This window comes from Adelges cooleyi, unplaced genomic scaffold (assembly GCF_023614345.1).
Source record: "Adelges cooleyi isolate 19-005CV unplaced genomic scaffold, UGA_ACOO_1.1 ACOO_flye_CR_arks_rails_tigmint_CR_PRNA_1, whole genome shotgun sequence".
Taxonomy (NCBI): domain Eukaryota; kingdom Metazoa; phylum Arthropoda; class Insecta; order Hemiptera; family Adelgidae; genus Adelges; species Adelges cooleyi.
The window spans coordinates 5,444,672-5,467,155 of NW_026095751.1; the positions used below are offsets into that span (position 1 = coordinate 5,444,672).

Here is a 22,484-nt window from a genome sequence, read left to right on the forward strand (position 1 = left end):
TTATTTATTTGTCTAGTCTCGGCTTTTAGGAACTCCGCGGTTGATACTACTACAGTACTATCAATGCATTAATAACTCTAGGTTTTTATAAAGTAATCTCAAAACTGATAAAATTCATCAATGTAATAATGATATATATATATATATATATATATATCAAAAGAGTTAGTAAAAAATGATTTATATAAAATATTAGTTAATTTTCATGTTAATTATTATAGAGATTTTAACATAATGACTCTATAAAATACCTTGAAAGATAGTAACACAGTATTTCATAATTTTGCCATATTTAACACCAAACGTTAATATTTTACAACACTAAATGTACTAAAGTAACATTTATACAAAATAATAAACGAAAGTGTATGGAATTAATCGATAAGGAATGTTATTAATTTAAGAAGAAATGCAATGTTAAGCTAACGAAAAGAGGTACACATGGTAAACTTAATAATATGTTTACACTAAAAGTTGACATTTTATGTTTTATTATTCAATTCTGAAACATTACAGTGCATATTATAAATATATTTTATTAAGGCGCTTTGATTATGCAAAATAGGTACACGCCTGCATATGATGAATTGATATTGGTTTGTTATTTATAATAATAATAATTATTATAAATCGTCAACGCGGCTCATATTTACCTACAGTGAACACCATCAAGAGGAATCTAAACTAAATATTTTGGATACAAAAAAAACCAAAAGTATGGATGTAGTTTCCTGTAGCAAAACAAAATGTCAAGCGTATTTGATGTATGATGTACTGGTGGTTTATATTCTCTTATATATTTATTTATCTCATTAAAAAAATACCCTTTTCTTATGTTTTGTATACATTTCCTCCCTAATTTGATCGCTCAACTTCATAACTACGAAACACAAGTATGCTAATATATTATAGCGTCAAAGTGGTGTCCAGAATGTATTTGTTTTATAATGATGTGCTGCCCGAGTGTTTTCATAAGCAAAACTGTTCTATAAACCGATTTACTTAAGTTGCATACGACATCGTATGTGATTGGTATTGTAGTGGGTCAAAAGTAGCAAATCATAACTCTTTTATCTACTCTTCATAGTAGTTTTTGTAATGTGTAATGTTAAAATTTGAAAAATTATGATACCTACAGTTGTTTGTCATTAATTTATATTGCAACAGTTTTTGTGAAAAACAACTTGTTTTTGATAGGAAAAAAAGAAACTATACAAATTATTGAAAAATATTATATTTTATAATGTAAGAAAATAAATCGTTGACTTCTTGTGTAAGCATAGGGTAGAAATCAAGTATACAAGCAAAGTTAAATGCAAATTATTTTAATGATTAAACTTATAAGAGCTCTGCTTGTAATTTTATGACTGAAAAGGTGAAATAACATTAGTAATATTGTATACATAGGGTGATCTTTATATCATGGGTCACTCAATATCTCACCGGGTTTAATTAATAATTGATTTTTTTTTTATAAAGTTTTTATATAATATGATCTCAATATTATTTTTGCTAGCTTTAGAGTTTAATTTTTAACATATTGAATTATTCACCAAACACTTTTTATAGATTGATTTTTATAAATGGGTTTTAATTTGTAATTTAAATGTGTTAACCGATCAATTATAAAATTATTTGTTAGCTATTAGTTCGGAAAATTAAAATTTTTTATTCTTTCTACATAAATGTATTTAGTTTTGCACGGAACCATAGATATTTAGAAGAGAAACAAGATAATCATGTTACCATAAAAATGGCTATAATATAATTTTAAATAAGTAAACAAATTTGAGTTTTAATTATCGAAGGAGATTTAAGTTGTTTGTCCTTAAGTATAAAATGTTTCATTGGGAACTGTAGCTAATTACACCATTAACGATAAGTACAACCCAACCTAACCACGGGCAAATCGTCTTGATTTGTGTTACAGTACAGTTTACAGCCAAAACCAATGTCGACCGTGTTTCGGTGCAGTGTTGCTCGTTGTGCAACAGGTACCTACGCCTTGATATTGGTGGCCGCCACGAATTCCGTGGTTGGCCGCGGTTGGGACGCCCGGAGCCCCATTAAGTACACACGAAGTAAGTACGGGCAGAGGGAACTGACCGCCACCGCCGCAGCTGCTCTACCACGATGTATAGGGGTCGTCCGCGTAACTCTCCGTCTTACACGGTACACACGTTTTACTATAGCGTGTGTTCTACAGATATACACAACTGTGTAGTAAGTTTGTGCGTGTGTGCGCGCCTGTTTGAAGCCGTAAGCGCGTGTGAGTGCGCGAGTATGAACTGTCAAGTATGTATCGATCCGCCAGGGACCGCCGTACCGCTAGCTTGTCTGGAATCTCAAGGCCGGCTGGAAACGCCGTATGTAGTCCTTCTTTTTCCGTGTACACGGTCAACCCTTCTTTTTCTTCTTCCCGCGAGCCGACAATAATGGTTGTTTGCATAATATACACACACAAAAAAAAAAAAAAGGCTAAAAAACTATCCCAGGCTGTGCAGCTGCGGCGCGGCGTCGGTTAGGTTATTTCGGATGTTTCCTTTTTTTTTTCTTCGGTCCGTATCCAGGGATACGCACACCATACTACATAAGGCAGTATTGCACGAAATCACTGCGTTAGCTAACGAGTTATTCGTTATATATAAAAATAGGTATTGCGCGGTATTAGGCGGTTTATGCACGATAACTTATTAACCGCCGGCCCGATTCCGACACGTATCGAGTATGCATAGCTAATTAGGCTTTTATAAGGGCAAAGTTAAAAAAGGAAACAATTTTCTTTTAAAAATCGAGAAAAATATTACGAAGTTTTGAACTTCAACATTTCGGCACGGTAACTTTTTGGAAAAAATAGTCGAATTAGTTGCAAATTTAGGTGGAATATTCTTAAACAGCGAAACCCCAATTAAACACGATGACAAATAAAATAACTTTTTTTTAATTTAATATTATTACCTGTATACAGGTTGTCCCACAAAGATAAGACAAAATAAATAACTTTTGTTCTAGTGAATATTTTTAAGATTTTTTTTTTTATGTATACTCATTTGCGCTATAAGCAACACGTTTTTTATTGCACTCAATTTATTTACGTTTTTAAATTATTTTTGAAAAAATTCAAGATAGTCCATAACCAGTTTTGGAGTATTACTTTTTAAGTTACTAAGGGTTAAATGGTAGGATGGGTGGCGGAGTGCGGTAGTTAGTTATTTATATCTGCACGCATTACTCTACCGCACTCCATCTCCCATCCTACACTTAAACTTAAATAACTTAAAAATTAATTATTTAAAACTAGTTGTCGACCAGTCAAAATGTCCAGCAAATAATTATTATTTAATAAATTCTTAATAAAATGGATATCTTGAATTTTTAAAAAAAATTAAAGCAAATAAATTAAAATAGTTAAGTGCAATAAAAAACGTGGTGCTTATAGCACAAATGAGTATAAATTAAATTAAAAAAAAACTTAAAAATATTCACTAGAACAATAGTTATTTTATTTGTCTTATCCTTGTGGGACACCCTGTATATTAACTTTTGTAATTATTGTTGACATATTTTGATGTTTTTGTCATGTGTACAGAGTGATAATTTTAATGTAAGATACGTTATTTTGGAAAATGATAGTAATATTATAGTTTTATTTTGATAATATTATTGTTACTTATTTTATGATATTATACAAATTTTTAAAAACGACCAGTCAACATTTTCCGTAGACCGAAAACACCTATTTTCCTTTAAATATTCATATTTTGTCAAGTGAGAATTTTTGGTAATGGTGTACCGTGTACATGTTCAGCAGACTCAAAGATATAAATATATCAAAGTTTCAGCTCAAACTATCGAGTAGGAAAAAACGTATGCATTTATTTGTACACGAGTGTCGAAACCCTATTTTTAGGCGGCGAGGTTAATATTCGAAAAACGAATTTTTAAGGACTACCCTTAATATATATATAATCACTGTAGAACTATTTTTTTATGCACTTTGATCAGGTATCGTACACGAAATATACTATCATCAGGGCAGACGTTGGAAAGTTCACCATTTTCCCAATAAAACCGAGAAGTGCCACCCCAATACGCCCCAATTATAAGAGATCTTCCCTACCCAAATTTACTTCAATGTCCCGACACCACTCTATTGGCTCTTTTTTTTTTAAATTGTGTTTTCATAACCGAAAGTCTTTATCGTTGCACCGCTGAACGGTGTAATCATCGATCAAACGCGAAACAACCGAGTATAATAACGGTCGCGAATAAAACTTCTCTGCCGGTTGCCAACAATGTTTCCGAACAAAACTTTACAGCTGAAGCCGTAAATTGACCTATAACGACAATATTATAACAAATTACGTTTGGAAAGAGCGTCAAACGCAAAACGTGCAAACGTCTCGCCTTCACGTTGTATTGTATTCGCGGCGTCTGTTTATACTAAAGCGTTTACTATGCACACGTTTGAGCATATAGTTTCATAAGACTCGTTAATTATTATTACATAAGTATAATATGACAAAAAGTAATTAAATATTAATTGGCCAATAAACACACATTACATATGTATTATGTAATACATAATTATTAAACAATTTCTTTAGTCACAATAATAATAAATTATAATAATATTACTCTAACTCGCATAGAAATGCATAAGAGCTCTATTAATTAATAATTAATAAGAATAAACACATTATTCTATTTGATATTGGATTTCCGAGGTAATTTATATAACCGAAGGAAGTAATACGGAAAACATTTACACGGGTATGTGCCTACTGTTGTCTGTCAACACAAGACGTGAGAATTCCAAAGGGCAATACCGTCCATGTCAGCCTGTAGTTTTTCATTAACTTGTCAGAATCTTAAACAATTTACACTTTATAACATCAACTTAAAGTTGTGTCTTCCGTCTAACATTACTCCAGTACATACACTACGCATGTTGATTACTTATCGTCACTGTAATTTTGTAAAATATATTATTCGTGACCAAAGCGAGGCTTTTCCTTAAAAAAATTACTTAGTACTATCATCAAATCGTTGTCCATTTTTATTTTACTCGCTGTTGATCATTACTATGTTAGCTTTAGGTACTCGAACAACCTGAAATGAATTCCAAATATTCCTGTTGAAGGCTTTGTGCAAGCTTAAAATATCAATGCAGTGAACTAATTTTGGATAACAATTACACGCTACCACTGTTTAACACTTGTTAGTAGTTAAAACATGACTCATATCGTTATTTAATATTTTTTATATTAGCCAATTAAGATTTGTATATTTTATACATTAATGGTAACACGTGCATGTAACTTATGACTTGTAGTGATTATAACTGGCAAATAGCAATGTATGTGCTTATCTAAAACTTGTAAAGTTAAACCAGCGAGAAAACGATTTTAACTTGTAGTCACTAGGTTTCCTATTGTATAATGGCCCTATTAAAGTTTAAATCGGTATAGTTGTTGATTGCCAAGTATCGTATTGCGGAATGGAACAAGCATAATTTTTAAGTTTCCGTGTGTAAAGCTAGTTTAGGGGAATACACGTGGCCCACCGTTCTCCCTCTTTGGTTCTATATAGAAAACAAACACAAATTTAGCGGTGTCTGTTAAAAAAAATCAAGGACCAACAAACTTTGAAAGTGTTCCAACAATGATCAACAAAGTGTTTGGAAGGTTTTTGTTGAGGTCTGTTATACGATTGCCGCCGAGTTCACAAAAGTGTATTACTTTTGAAAAAATCTATTAGCCATTTTTTTAAATAACGTAAAGCTTCATTATAACTCGGTATACATAAATCAGTTACCTAAAAAAAACAATGCATTTTTTTTGTAAATAACTTACCATTTATTATATATTTTATTTTTCTGGACATTAGCCCAGAAGTTTGTATTCATAAACGTGAAGTGTGCCAACTGTCAACACCACTCGATATTAATTTTTACAATGGCTGGTTATAACCGATTTTTGTTTGTTATCTAATTTGAAATTTCATTCAACACCGAACAGTGTGAATAATTTTTATTATTCATAAGAAAAAATAATTATAAAATGTTTTTAGGAACTGTAACACTTACGTTTAAAATTCATAGCTTAAAAACTTTAATTTACCTATAAAGGTTATACATGGATTTCGTGTAATACATATAACCAATATTTTAACTGATCTTTAATACCAATCAAATCTTACATTTTTAAACTGAGTTTTCTTTAATGTCAATTCAATCTTGTGAGTTATTATTTGTTTTAATTGAATTTTTTTTTACTATGGCTTCTTGATATTTTTTTCATGAAAATAATTTTTTTTAATATTTTAATACAATCTTTTTGGGTGGTGATTTTATTAAAAGAACGATGAATCTACATAAATAACTTTGACAAATATTCATCGTAGAACATAGACCATAGTTCATTTCGAGTTGAATTGATATATATTATTTTTTAAATTGTAATAAAAAAAAATTATTAAAGGCACTATAATTGGAAAAGTAATATGTTTTTTTTGGTGATTGTGATGAGCGTTTGAATTTAAAAATTAAGTTTTGATACAGTTATATATATATAGAACTTCCATGATAATAATATAAGATTGTCATAAGAAAAAAAACAGTCAAAGTTTAACTAAAATTAATTAAAACGTCTTAATTATAATTTATACAATCAGATTTTAATTAATATTTCTTTACACTTTGTTAATCCGGTTGTAACTAAATGATATTTCAATTAAAAATTTAGGATTTTAAATTTGAAAAGAACAAGAGAGAGTGAATAACAAATTATATGGATTTAGATATTCGCACTTTAATTGCTAAGATTTGATTTAATGGTCTGCCATCCAAATAATCTTGTCACCCAGCTCGGCTCTGGTGCTCTGGACCAAGTAATCCATTTCGACGTCTGAAGAAACGATCATGGTAATCCAGATTTGTAAATATTAAACTTTTCTTTATCTTATAATGTATAGAGGACTCTAATATGAGTTTTCATCTCAAGTTGATCGTGTCTATTCACTATTATCACATTTACTTATGCATTATTTCTATATAAGTTGTAAATTTTCTCAAATAAACGCTATACACCGTGCTCCACAATGATTCGACAAATGAAATAACTTTTATTCTAGTGAATATTTTTATGATTTTTTTTTTTAAATGATTTATACTCATTTGCGCTATAAGCACCACTTTTTTTTATTGCACTTAACTATTTTACTTTTTTAAATAATGATTCTATTTTTTAATTCAAGATAGCGATATTATTAAGAATAATTTTCTGAACATTTTGACTGGTCGATAACCAGATTTGGATAATTACTTTATAAGTTACTAAAGGTTAAAGGGTTGGATGGGAGGTGGAGTGTGGTAGAGTAAGCGCGTAGAGCTATTTTTATTTGCACGTATTACAATACAAATTTGGTGATCGACCAGTCAAAATGTTCAGAAAATTATTCTTAATAAAATGGCTATCTTGAATTTTTTTTTAAAAATAGAATCATTATTTAAAAAAGTAAAATAGCTAAGTGCAATAAAAACGTGGTGCTATAGCGCTAATGAGTATAAATTAATTTAAAAAAAAAATCTTAAAAATATTCATTAGAACAAAAGTTATTTCATTTGTCGAATCACTATGGAACACACTGTATTTTATTATTATTTATGTTAATGAAAGCCAGGAGGTTAGGCATGGTTTATTTGAGTATTTTATTAAATACTGTTTTACAAATATCAATATTTTTATATTAGTTATTTGTTAATTAGGTTTTTTTTTTGCGAATAATCAGTAAGATCATTTTTGGCGATAAAAAAAAATGTTCCGAAACGAACTCACATAATCCCAAAATAAATTATTAAGATATTAAAAGTAGTTTTCAGAATGTTAGTGATAGGTGTTAGTATAGTAATTATGTTTGGTATAGATTACCGACCGTTAAATAACAATAACATGTTTTTTTTTATACCCTTTATTAATACTTTTTATTCGATAATAAGATGGCTCAACAATTACATATTATTATTTAAACAATAATTACAAGCACGTTACAATTTTTAATTGGTAATCACTAAGTACATAAAGATATCGTAAAACAGTGTAATATAAGAAAAGACAAAATGTATAGTTAAGTGTAGACAAAAAACAAATAGATAGGAAAGAGAAAGAAAATAAATTTATAGTGTAAAATGAAAGATATTGTGACATTAATTACAAAAGTAACGCATTTGTAAAACATGTTTGTATACCAACATTTGATATATTTATAGGTTTTATACAATAACAAAACTTCTTGTTGGCAGCTTCTTAACTTTGATTTCGAACTGACAAGGTAATGGATTTTAAAAAATTTCACATATTTGTTCCTTAAAACCAAAAAACACCTACCAATCTGCATTTAAAGTCCAGGAAGTAAAGGCATTCTTGTTCCTAATTGTGAAAAAAATGTACAAAACAGCGTAAGACATTTTGTATATTATACATTATGTTGTTTAAGCTTAAGTGCCGAAAATTCGAAATCAGATGTTTTGATGCAAAGTGACCTAACCAAGCAGACCTATAGCTAAAGCAGCGTACTTTTATCCGAGTTTGTTAGACTTTTCTTAGTACTTCAAAAGAGAGCCGGCCGATCACGCGGGCTCCAACAAACAGCTCAGCTAAACGGTTTTTAAATTTTACCGCAAATTTTTTTTTAATCATGGTCCCGGAACGCTTCAATTGTGTATATCATACACGAGTGGATACTAATATTAATTTCATCATTATGTATAGAAACAAACAATCGTTTCCGTTGTATTTGCGTTGTTGAAAATACTTAATCTGTGTACAATCTCTTTTTTGTTAAATTAACATTCGTAACCACGCGCAAAGAATAAGCGAGGACTCAGATTAATTGAAATTTATTAAGAATTGTACACGTTTTAGCAATCAAAAGGGCCTTTCTACTTCTTGCGATCCGATAGGCGAAATCTGAAGGAATAATAATTATATCAGTTGACCCGCTGTAATATACATATATACATATATATATATATATAACGTTAGAAACAGCGGCAATACCGACAAATTATTTTGCTCGGCCACGCAAATCCTCGGCTTAGGCGGCAGAGGGTACACTCTCATACAATATGCCAATCAACTGACACGGCGACGCGACGGTGACATTAGTGCGGGGCAGGGTCGGTGAAGGCGGAGATGGCGAAAGCAGGACCTTTAGTCCATTAAACCGCGTGGAGTAAGAAATTGCACGAAACATCGGCAAGAGGGGTAGTGGCTAGGGGAAGGGGGCTGCTCGCCGCCGGTAAGCACGGGTACGGAATAATGAAATACTGAGATTTGGATGAAATCAATTTCGGTGCGCGTTGATAGCCATCGGGTTTTCGGACCCGGACGCCGTTTTGGATTAGACGGCGGCGGAGACGGGCGGGAAAACGCGGAAAATGGATATTGGCCGGCGAGGGGAGGCGCTGGCCGAGGTTAGAGTGTCACCGCGTGGCGCTGGACCGTCGACGGGGAGAAAGCACGGTGAAGTTCAAGTTATAGTCTTGGTGGAGGACGGGGAGGGGGGGGGGGGTGAAAACGTAAAACGTAGGGGAAAAAATAGCAGTTTCCCGGCTCCTCCCCTGCCCTTCCCCCCCCCCCCCAGACCTCGGCGACGGGGTAAACGCGAGCGAGGGTATACTATCGAGGGCGGGGAAGGGCGGCGGCAGCGTTTCCGTGCGACCAAGGGTGGTTAGCATGAGACACCCGGTGCGCGCGCATTGCCCATAAACTTCCATATTGCACCCTGCCGAGCGGGAAAACGGTCTGTTCTTTAAAAACCAGTGCAGTCGCAGTGTGAAGCAACTGTCGCGCGCGCGAGAGTGTGTCTAGGCACCCTCCCCCGAAGTATATTCCTGTCCTGTAAAAGTCGCACACACATCCTATAAGGTAATTGAACACAATTTTTAAAAAAAAAACTATTACTATTATTATTTTTACTTATTGTTGCCTAAGCGCAACGTCGCGAAATAATATGTTATTGGCATAATATTATAATCACACTCGACCAAAAACGACAATATAATATATATATATATGTATATGATAAAAAAATCGCGTCTGACTTGATAGAATCATTATTGGTATTGGCCCTGTATATTTTTTTGTGTAATTATTATAAAGACAAATGTTTGTTTACAATTATTTAAACTAACGAAGAATTTTTTAATTTCTTAAAACGTTGAACACTTTCAAAAATAATTTATAATAATATTGTATAGACGATGAAATTATAGGGAAAATGAATGAATTTGTATTTATCATTTTAATAAAAACGATCAATATGATAAATATTTTACTTGACATAAAAGGTAATTGGTGTAAGAACAAATTATTTTCATTTTGAATTATGTTGTAGATAAATTATATTATATTAATATTACCGATAAATGTTATAACTGATTTTTATTGTGGTTTTCGTTCAGTGCAATGTTATACATTATTTAGATTGTTTTATCTAAATAATTTACCTAGATGAAATATTTTATTATTTTATGTAGGTGGAAATATATATCTTTTATAATTTATCATATATATATATATAACACAATGCAAATATAACACAACTTTTAAAACTTTCGCCATAAATTAATGTTTGTGGTTAGGTTGGGTTTACGTCCGTTTAGCTCTGAGGTACAGATTTTATAAGGACTTTACCAAGCAGTTGAATCAAATGCATTGAACAATTTTTAAAGCGAATTGTCGTGCTTTTTTTTTGTGAATTTTGTTGCTTTAACTATTCCATCATTAATATGTGTTTAGTTCATTAATCAATTATCAAAATTTTAGTTTTAAGAAAATAATAGTATATTACTCTTAATGAATCACCCTGTATACGAACATAAATATAAAAATTTAGATTTTAATGTAATTAGTATTTGACACATTAAAAATTAAAAATTTCCTTACAAAGTTGTTAAGACTGTTCAAATTAGGTATTTTGTTCCAAAATCCAAAATACTTTTAGAAACGTTGTTTAAAATTGATTATAAATTACAAATGTTTTTAATGTTTACTGCTCGTTAAAATAACTGATACTAAAAAAGATTATTTTTAAATATAGAAATAGGATTTTAAGTAACTGGCAATGTAAAAGATAAATATATAATAATATAATAATTAAGTATTATGTGCTTATAATTATTATAAGAAACTTTTCTGATTTATGACCTAAACATAATACGAATGCGACATTTTTTAAATGTTAACCTACATTATACATACCTTTTACCTTATATTAGTTATTACATTTATGAGTACAAGTATACTTGTAGATTTTTATCTCTATAAATATAAATGCAATTAAATCCGGTAATATATTGTTATATTTCATCATTTATTTCTTCACTGTAATATTTCATATATTTTATACAATGTTGAACTTGCAAATAACATCATATTATAATACTACTTTATTAAGTTGAAACTTTTTGGAATATAGTTAAAATGTTTGCATAACTTGAATGATTTGTATTTTATGCTCTTTAGTTATGTATAGGCATTAGTGAAATGCCTATAGATATAAATATATTTACGACATTTTCCAAATTATGAATTATTATTATTACTTAATTATTTGTGCCACTAAATAAATTTATTAACAATAAATAACTTTCATTTCGAAATTTCGAGTTTAATCTACGATTCATAAATTTATATCACATTATTGTATTAAGAACCCTGCAGCGTAGCGTGTCTTGACAAATAACCATTAGTGCAAATACTTATACAAATGTCAACAAGTATTTATAAATGTGTATGATTTTACGATGGGGCAAATAACCAAGCAAATTTCGAAGCAAAAAAATATAATTCTATAATCACTCAAACGCTTCTGATATCTTTATGCACGTGCCGTCATAATAAACAGTATTATATTGTGACTCTATACATACAACTAATATTTAATATAGTTTCAAGGTTATTAAATTGCTTTATCCTCCATGAATGACCTTTGACAATACTTAAACTGTAACTCTGTTTATATATATAGGCAGTTAATAATTTTAAGTTTAATAGACATAATCGTCTTACATCGACAAATTTAAATGAAAGATAATTATTATAATTTGTCTTCTGTTAATGTCATTTTTAAAAATATTAAACTCATAAAATAGCACCAAAAAAAGAAAAATTAATTAAAAACAACGTTCTTGCGGAGAGAAGGACTTTTAAAACGTTTTGTATTTTGGTTTAACCCTAATATTTACAATGAAACTTTAATTATGTGAACAATTTCTTAACTAAATTAACTGTTGTAAGGTTACAAATTCTGTTACAAATTAAATTATAACAAACGAATTTTAGAAATAGTTGAGATGTTGTTTTCCTTTAGGCTTAACATGAGTTTCTTCAAAATTACTATTTTAGTTCATCTAAAATCATACTACCCTATCTTAACTCACAAATTATTTTAAATAGGTATATACTAAATACCTAAAAGTACGCTATTTTTATAAAACTATTTATTTTGTATCGGTATTGTCATTGTGGTTGTAAGGACTACGCTATTATATATACCTAATTCAATTTGTATTTTTTTATAAGCACACGATTTACATGAAGCGTGTTCAGTATGCAGCATGTGTAGTTATTTTGTTTGTCTTTTGTGTTAAGTTATCCTAATTTATTGTTTACAACGAGCTTTCATAAGAGACAACAATATTCTAAACATGTTAAACATAATATGATAATTCTCAAAGGCGCACTGTTCCATTATGTTAAATCAATCAACGCGCATGTTTCCAATTTAATGATTGAAACTTCAATAAAATATAATACATTTAACATAAGTTTATTATTAGCATTGATGTATTTATAATTTTAATAATAATGTTTTTCGGAAAAATAGTTATAATAATATTAAAAAATGTACAATTGCTATAAGTTAGCAAAATTATATATTATTATATATTATGCGAAAAATATTACTAGTAGAATGTAAACTGTTTCATTTGTGCCCAATTTACTAAATAAAAATGATGTAATTTTTGTTTCAGTTACATTAAAAATATCATGGCATCTTCAAAAATACCTCCAGCTATACCACCGCGTAGACACAGTTCGACCATTTCACTAAATAAGTAAATATTAATAACTATAATTACTAACAAGTCTACAACACAGATTATAATCGGAAAAAAATGACACTTCATAATGTTGTTACTAATTGAATAGAAACAATAATATTAGTATAATTATTTAGTATTATTTCTTTAGTTAATACTTCATATTTTCTCGGGTGACAGACCAACGATCCTTTCAAGAATATCGACTTTGCAGGAAACCTTGTCCTTAGAGGGTGGCAGCGATGGTGCTAAAATAGGCCGAGTTGGGAAAAGTTAAAATAATCATTAATGAATTGTAGTAGAAGTGAAAAAGTATAATTATTAAACTAGGCAATAATAACCAACAAACTAAGACAAATCGAAGAATGAAATAAAAGATAATATTTATATTACTCTATTATTTTCCAATAACAATGATCTTTTTCCATTACACATTTATTCAAACAACTTGGCTGTTAGTTTACTCAAATAGTATAATTTTCATATTGTCTGTAGATTTGACACGGTACCGTTGACCATGTCAATTAAGTTTTCATAGGTTAGGTTAGGTTACACTAGAAGTTTTAGATTAATGAGCCTATTTAATTTTGTTGATAAAATGAAAAACACTGTCTTATATAGTAGTAATATTTTTTGTTGGTATATTTGTTATGAACATCATAAATATACGTATAATATGCGAGTTTTTATAGAAACATCTATAATTACACTAATTAAACTAAAAACATCCCAGTATTTTTTACTTTTTTCATAGTTGTCATTAAGAAAGAAATCTATGTTATAAAATTGATAAATAATATTAATGCAATAATAATTACTTTACAGAAACTACACATCAGATTCTCATCCCTGTTCATCTCCAATCACAACACGAAGGCATTCGACCTGTACTGATGAAAACGCATACTGTTTAAATGACGACACTGTAAGTAACATTTTTTTTTAGCATTAAATATTATACACTTTTTGTCAGGTTGACTAGTCACCGAACATAACCAATTTGTTTACAATTGCAATTCCTTATGCAACTACAAATTTTAATTTTAATTTCGATAATTTTAGTTTAGGTATTTTATATAATTTTTTTAATTTTCTGAATTCGAATTATATTCTATTTGTTTTAAATAAAATTTTAGGTTACTTACAGCTTGACTCAAAATGTCCCATATATATATTTATATTTTTATATATTTTTTTTTTAATGATGTTTTTTGTTGTTTAAGAATAATTATTACCAAACGATTTTCTCGTTGATTCTCCGAAGTACTATTTAAAGTATATTTCATTATAATATTAGTTTTGCCTGGGGCGCTATCCTTTCGAATTTTAATTTATTTCTAGCGATATAGACACTATATTCGTTCACGACACACATATTCATTAAAATATTATTTAATGAACGTTGAAAACTGTACACGAGACGTTAGCATCAAAATGTTAAATGTACACCGGGCAACGACACGATAAACTTTTTACGCAAACGAATAGTAAACCTTAAAAAAATCCTTTATATTACACATTATATGTTCATCGTTTGCAGTTAAAAACAAATGTTTGCATAGTTTCTGAAAAATATTATTATATATCATTCGAGCGTATATCTCAAACTTTAATGTACTTATATTTCTGGAGAACGTATTCGAATGGGTATAATTTTCCGTTTAATTTGATTTAACTTAACGAGAGCTCGACTTCAACCTGTACAAACATTTTTACCGAATTGCCCTTTTTTCATCCGTACATTACATTTAAAAGTCAATAGGTTTTCCCGTTTGCCTCTTTGCTGAGCACAAAACGCTATGATCGTCAAAAAAAAAATCATCTGTCTTTTTACTTGGTAAGTATACCAATGCCATTACCTACGAATGAGTAGGTACCTCGTTATAAAACTTCTTCGCAGAACTTATTTCACTTTAGGCTTTCACATTAGAAAATAATTGCCATATTTAAACTTTATTGGCTAATCGACTATCCATTTTTCCAACTTCAGGCAAACTCATGATATTATGTTATAATATTATTATATGATATTATTTCAGTTGGTTGTTAATTTTAATTACAAGTCTCATTCTTAACTACGTATATTTATTTAAGGACAAAAATAGGCGACGTTCGACCAGAAATTATTTTAATACATTTCGGTCAAGTAAACTTATTTTCAGATCAATTTTATAACTTTAGTAAATCATTCTTGTCGAAACGCCTCGTACACTACAATCTGGGTAGATATTATCATTGGAGTTTAATTACAATAACACAAAGTAATTGTGGTTAAAAAACAAAATGATTAGCAAATGATTGTTTAGGTTTTTTTATATACATTTATATTTACATTTATTCTAGAGTGTGTAACTGATTTTGTTATTAAAATTCGACTTATTGGGTAAATATTCTACTATTCTTTAATCATAACAAGAAACATGTTAATTGATTCATACGTGTGTACCATAATATGCTTCATGGTGAGACATTTTCTGGAGATACGATTATACATAATTATCAACTGTCAATTAAGAGTTATCTGCATAGCACACTCCAATGAATATGTCAGAACTTATGGTTAGATGATGCGTAATAATTTGACGTTTTCGTTTTAATTAATGTTTCCGTCAAATAAGCTTATAAAAGAATTCGGGCTTGTATGTGCTTGCTTAAACTCTGTACTCGATAGACGCATATTATAGTGTGTAATCAATTTTTCCTCCCTACACACACAACATGCATGTTTGTAGCTAACGTATACATTCATATTTACAGCTAACGATGCTATTTTTAAATTTATTTAGCGACTGGGTTATAATTATTTATATATATATATATATATATATATATCTTTATATAAACATTTCTTCCGTTCGTGTGTAAGTATGCTAACTCCTCCTAAACGGCTCTGGACAGATATTTATGAAATTTTGTGTGCGCAATTAAGTTGATTCGAGAAAGGTTTAGATTCACAATTTGATCCGATAGAACATGTTTTTAATTAATTATAATGAATAATTATGATCAATAGTATTAATAGTTATCAATACATCTCTATGGTTTTTCATACCACAGGGATACAGTGATTCGATCACCTGATTGTGTGTCTATTTTAATACACGGCCAACGCCGGATCGGGACAGCTTGTATACGTAATTTATAATTTTAATACAGACTCAAGTATTTACACAAGTATAAAAAGCTACCAAGATTTCATTTATTATTAAAGTGTAATAAATATCAACACAAAAACAAGTATCATGCAGTTTGAAAAAAAATTATTTCTATTGTTGTGATAAATGACAACGCAAAAATGTTATTTTTAATAATTCAATTACGGTTATGGTACGAGTTAGAATTATTTGTCATCATATAATGATCTAATCAGAACAATTTGACTAATTTCAAAGTAAAAACTGATTATGGGAAATTATTACAAAAAAAAAAAAATAATAATAATAAACAAACCGCACCATGGAGATTCTTGAAAAATTCTTTGGTATGTTTTATTTTTCATAGGTATTTTATAAATAAACCTGGAAACATTCGGAAAACCCAGAGTTTTTGACATTAAAAAATAAATCCCCTTTGTAGTACCATCCGTGGTGTGCGACATTTCTTCCTGGAACACTCTGTGGCTCGTATGTAAACTTGACGAACGGAATGTTACCGAACAAATGTTTACCAGCTTTAGGTCGACATGGACTTTGATTTATTCGAAAACAATAATTTCAGAAATAGTCTAGCATTTTTATCATGGTTAGAGTTAATTGATGTACTTAGTAACATATTTTCGAGTAAAACAAATTTGAAAGTCATGAATTACTAATCATTTTTAAATGTCGTTAAAATTAAATTACATATTAACCTGTATAATAAGTGTTTGATATTTATTTGAGAAGTGAAGAAGTAAGAAAATAAGGATAGTTATATTTTCAGGAATCACATATTATTTATGCATAAATTATAGAAAGTTCAAAAACTCACCATAGAACCCAGAGGGGTTGCTGTGACTTCCAATGACTTTACAATAATATTTTCCCGGAATTTTGAGACTAAATATGCTTAAGACAAAGTAGTTTTATTCTATAATATTTCATGGAAAACTGAACTTAATTATATGACGCCAAGATTTACTCTAAACGTTTATGAATAATTATTTCTAAATCTCCAAATAAAAATAAATTACTAAAACTTAAAACCATTTTACCCTAAGGAAAAATGTCAAAAATAGTTTACTACACGCTTTTTGTAAAATATATTTTAATACCTAGAGTCAATTTGACGACTATGGACAAACTTCCATCAGTGGCTTAGCTTTAATAATTAATTATTAAAACGAGCTTTTTATACACAAAACCATAAAAAAAATGTCCAGTCAGTATACCTACTTATAATAATTGTGAGTGACACATCATTCATACTGGAATTAATCCGGTAAGTGCTTTATAAAGGTAATTATTTTACAAATAATTAATCAAACCTTAACTCGTGTATGTGATATTAAACGAAATACGCCAGAAAAATAAATAGGTATTTTCTTACTATTGTAAATCTGGATGCATTGCTTTTTTTTAATTAACACTTTCTTATGGTATAAATTATTCATTTTATTATGGTTACTATGTTTAGTCATGTAATATATATACATATATTTTTTTTTTTTACCAAATGAGTAGTATTAACTCGAAGTACCATTATCGTATATGTAATATAATGGTATAATTTGCATACAAGAGAACAACTATTAAAAGCTCCTACCCCAAAAAAAGTTACCTAAGTAGAATCCAATGTTAAAAACAGATCTGTCAAATAAACATTTAAAACGGCTAAGGCTGTTTACTAAATTATTACATAAGTGGTGTTCGAATAGATTGACAATAACAATGTTAATACTGGTCCTTGGAGTAATAGTATGACTCACCAATATCCTATTCGATTTCTCGTAATTAACTATCAAACTAATAGGTATGCCAGGGTAACATTTTTGATTATGTCTATGAATTTTCGAAATATGAAGTAGACTATACGAACAATTAAACTAAAAAGTCTACATTATTTGAGATTTTCAAATATAATTTACAGTTTTTTTTAAATGATGTGTTCAATTTATATTTTCACTGAGATTTAGTTGTATTACTTTATTTTTATCAGATTTTATGATCACAAACCTAATTAGAAATAACTGTAACAAGTCAAACACCTGACCTTCGGCACATATGAAAAGAGAATCTGAAAAGTTAACTTGTTAAGTATTATATTAAAGTGTACTGTAATATACACAGATTTTTTTATTTTCTAAACCCAAAGAAATTGTAAAACCAAAATTACTACCATTACAACAAACGTCAAATGTTAAATGTACTAGATAAAATGTACCTACTTTATGTTTAGCTTTGTTTTCTTATTAATTTTATTAGAAGTGCCAACCCACGCAGCAAAGACATACAATTATACTAATTTATTTTTAAATTATATTTTGACAGGAAATCAAATATCAATTTATACACAATTTTTTTTAAAAATATTTCATTTTCATTTTTTTTAACAATATAAAACTATTTAAGTACTTAAGAGTTATAATTAAAACATTTGTGTTACTAATATTTGATTTTCTATGCAACATATAATGTTAAAATATTAAAATAAATATTATAATTAAAGTATGTATTTTTGATGTCTGGTACATATGTGTGGTGTAAATGTATGACATACTGATGTGTATGTCTTGCAAAAATGGTCACTATTTTGGAGGAAATAGTTATGTATATTCATTTATTTCCTTTGATATTAATCGTATAATGTACAACGTAAAGTCATATTTTAAATCGCGACCCCGAAATTGGAAGCAAAAAATAAGGCATAAAGTTTCAAAATGTGTTTCTTCCTATGTAATTATTTATATTGTTGGTTTAAGCTGACAATTAAGTTAAGATATAAATAATACATTATTGGCTATGATGTAATTGATTTTTATAGATGTTTTTGGAGCACTCAATAATGTTTTTGTTGCAAGGTTATGTTCTCATTAATTTTTCGATCTATGCACTATTTAAGCGACTGGCATCGACATAAGACAGTCATTTGTTAGGTTGTCTATGCTTCATATGCTAGTTTCAGTTTTCGATTACAATGTCGTCTATTCAAGTAAGTAAATTAATAGAATTCTATACTTATTAAATTACAAAAAAAATATTGGTTTTATATTTTGAAATATTGTATAAATAAAATATAACTCTAATAAAAGATACACATTATTTTGGAAAAAATTGCATTAACCATTTTCTTTTTTTGAAACATGTATTTACGTTATTTTACAATTGTCTAAAATTTATCGAATGTTTTTTTTTTATCCAGAGCTTTATCCATACATTAAATTTTAACTTACTTAATTAAGGTACACTTAATAAAAAAATGTTTTGACAATACACAAACAAATAATGTGTATTCATTTTTAAAATTTTACGTCTTGTTCAAGATGACCGAAAAGAGCTAAATTAAAAAAAAACCTAATTTTATACAAGTAAAAACTACAAATATGTCTAAGAAATATATCACAAAGTGACTTCTACATAAGTCTTTTTTATTAATATATCGCCAAAACTTAGATAAATATAACTTTAAGCGTTATTTAACTAAAAAAACGTATTAATCGTTTACCTTTAAGTTAGTAGGCATATTTACAATTGCTTTTAGATCTTTTTTTTTTCAATTTTTTTCTAACTGCGACTTAATAAATATAACTTTTCGGTAATTACGCTTTAATTGTCAACAATTTGAGTAAAATTAAATTAAATTTTATACCTTACGATGTTCTCATACAAAATAACATTTTACTTTAATAAAATACTTAGTTTTCTTAAACTAACAAAATAATAATAAAAAGCTGTACGATAAAACGAGTAAATTTGAGTAAGTTACAACTAATAAGTTAATAGTGTGTTAAAAAAAATATTTCTATAAACATATCATCTGGTACCATTTAACACTTTTTTCATGCCGTTACTTAAACATTTTTTAAAATTTCCTACGGTTTTTTTAAAATAAATACACAGTTTTATGATTAAACATGACCGTCTATTATTCATTTATAATTGCTTATTAACCAACTTTTATTTTAGGTCTACATATTTTTGACTACAGCGTGTTGTCTAGTATACGCTAATCAAAACATTATTGCTGATAATGATGACAGACCCTCCAGTTATAAGTTCAGATATGCACTAAATGAACCGATGCTTGCAGAGTTAAAAGAGCAAGTAGCCGCTAAAGAATGTTATACACTTAGCGAACCTTATCGTACATTATTAGATGTACATGAGGTGCCAATATCATATGAGCCCATTGCCAAAATAGAAACTGCTCGTTTACCAGCTACATCATACTCACACTCAACTTTTGTACCTGGACAAGAGAAACTAATTGAAGAACCTATTATGAGAATGAAATCAATCAATTTTCCTGCAACTTCATACGCTCAATCTTCGATGTCGGCAGGACAAGATGTGCCAATATCAGTCGAGCCCATTGCCAAAATAGAAAATATTCGTTTACCAGCTACATCATACTCACACTCAACTTTTGTACCTGGACAAGAGAAACTAATTGAAGAACCTATTATGAGAATGAAATCAATCAATTTTCCTGCAACTTCATACGCTCAATCTTCGATGTCGACAGTACAAGATGTGCCAATGTCAGTTGAGCCCATTGCCAAAATAGAAACTGCTCGTTTACCAGCTACATCATACTCACACTCAACTTTTGTACCTGGACAAGAGAAACTAATTGAAGAACCTATTATGAGAATGAAATCAATCAATTTTCCTGCAACTTCATACGCTCAATCTTCGATGTCGGCAGGACAAGATGTGCCAATATCAGTCGAGCCCATTGCCAAAATAGAAACTGCTCGTTTACCAGCTACATCATACTCACACTCAACTTTTGTACCTGGACAAGAGAAACTAATTGAAGAACCTATTATGAGAATGAAATCAATCAATTTTCCTGCAACTTCATACGCTCAATCTTCGATGTCGACAGTACAAGATGTGCCAATGTCAGTTGAGCCCATTGCCAAAATAGAAACTGCTCGTTTACCAGCTACATCATACTCACACTCAACTTTTGTACCTGGACAAGAGAAACTAATTGAAGAACCTATTATGAGAATGAAATCAATCAATTTGCCTGCAACTTCATACGCTCAATCTTCGATGTCGACAGTACAAGATGTGCCAATGTCAGTTGAGCCCATTGCCAAAATAGAAAATATTCGTTTACCAGCTACATCATACTCACACTCAACTTTTGTACCTGGACAAGAGAAACTAATTGAAGAACCTATTATGAGAATGAAATCAATCAATTTTCCTGCAACTTCATACGCTCAATCTTCGATGTCGACAGTACAAGATGTGCCAAGGTCAGTTGAGCCCATTGCCAAAATAGAAACTGCTCGTTTACCAGCTACATCATACTCACACTCAACTTTTGTACCTGGACAAGAGAAACTAATTGAAGAACCTATTATGAGAATGAAATCTATCAATTTTCCTGCAACTTCATACGCTCAATCTTCGATGTCGGCAGGACAAGATGTGCCAATATCAGTCGAGCCCATTGCCAAAATAGAAACTGCTCGTTTACCAGCTACATCATACTCACACTCAACTTTTGTACCTGGACAAGAGAAACTAATTGAAGAACCTATTATGAGAATGAAATCAATCAATTTTCCTGCAACTTCATACGCTCAATCTTCGATGTCGGCAGGACAAGATGTGCCAATATCAGTCGAGCCCATTGCCAAAATAGAAAATATTCGTTTACCAGCTACATCATACTCACACTCAACTTTTGTACCTGGACAAGAGAAACTAATTGAAGAACCTATTATGAGAATGAAATCAATCAATTTGCCTGCAACTTCATACGCTCAATCTTCGATGTCGACAGTACAAGATGTGCCAATGTCAGTTGAGCCCATTGCCAAAATAGAAACTGCTCGTTTACCAGCTACATCATACTCACACTCAACTTTTGTACCTGGACAAGAGAAACTAATTGAAGAACCTATTATGAGAATGAAATCTATCAATTTTCCTGCAACTTCATACGCTCAATCTTCGATGTCGGCAGGACAAGATGTGCCAATATCAGTCGAGCCCATTGCCAAAATAAAAAATATTCGTTTACCAGCTACATCATACTCACACTCAACTTTTGTACCTGGACAAGAGAAACTAATTGAAGAACCTATTATGAGAATGAAATCAATCAATTTGCCTGCAACTTCATACGCTCAATCTTCGAAGTCGACAGTACAAGATGTGCCAATGTCAGTCGAGCCCATTGCGAAAATAAAAACTGCTCGTTTACCAGCTACATC

General features: G+C 29.8%; 1 protein-coding gene across 1 annotated transcript in view; it reads left to right on the forward strand.

Moving 5' to 3' along the window:
- The first annotated feature begins 9,834 nt into the window (after nucleotides 1–9,834).
- LOC126835848 (atrial natriuretic peptide-converting enzyme) overlaps nucleotides 9,835–22,484 on the forward strand; it is a 43,258-nt gene continuing 30,608 nt past the window's right edge. The window contains exons 1-3 of the mRNA XM_050568699.1: nucleotides 9,835–9,929; nucleotides 13,040–13,123; nucleotides 13,934–14,033. Coding sequence (XP_050424656.1) covers nucleotides 13,056–13,123; nucleotides 13,934–14,033 — 168 coding nt within the window. The 5' untranslated portion in view covers nucleotides 9,835–9,929; nucleotides 13,040–13,055. The remainder of the gene's footprint in view (nucleotides 9,930–13,039; nucleotides 13,124–13,933; nucleotides 14,034–22,484) is intronic.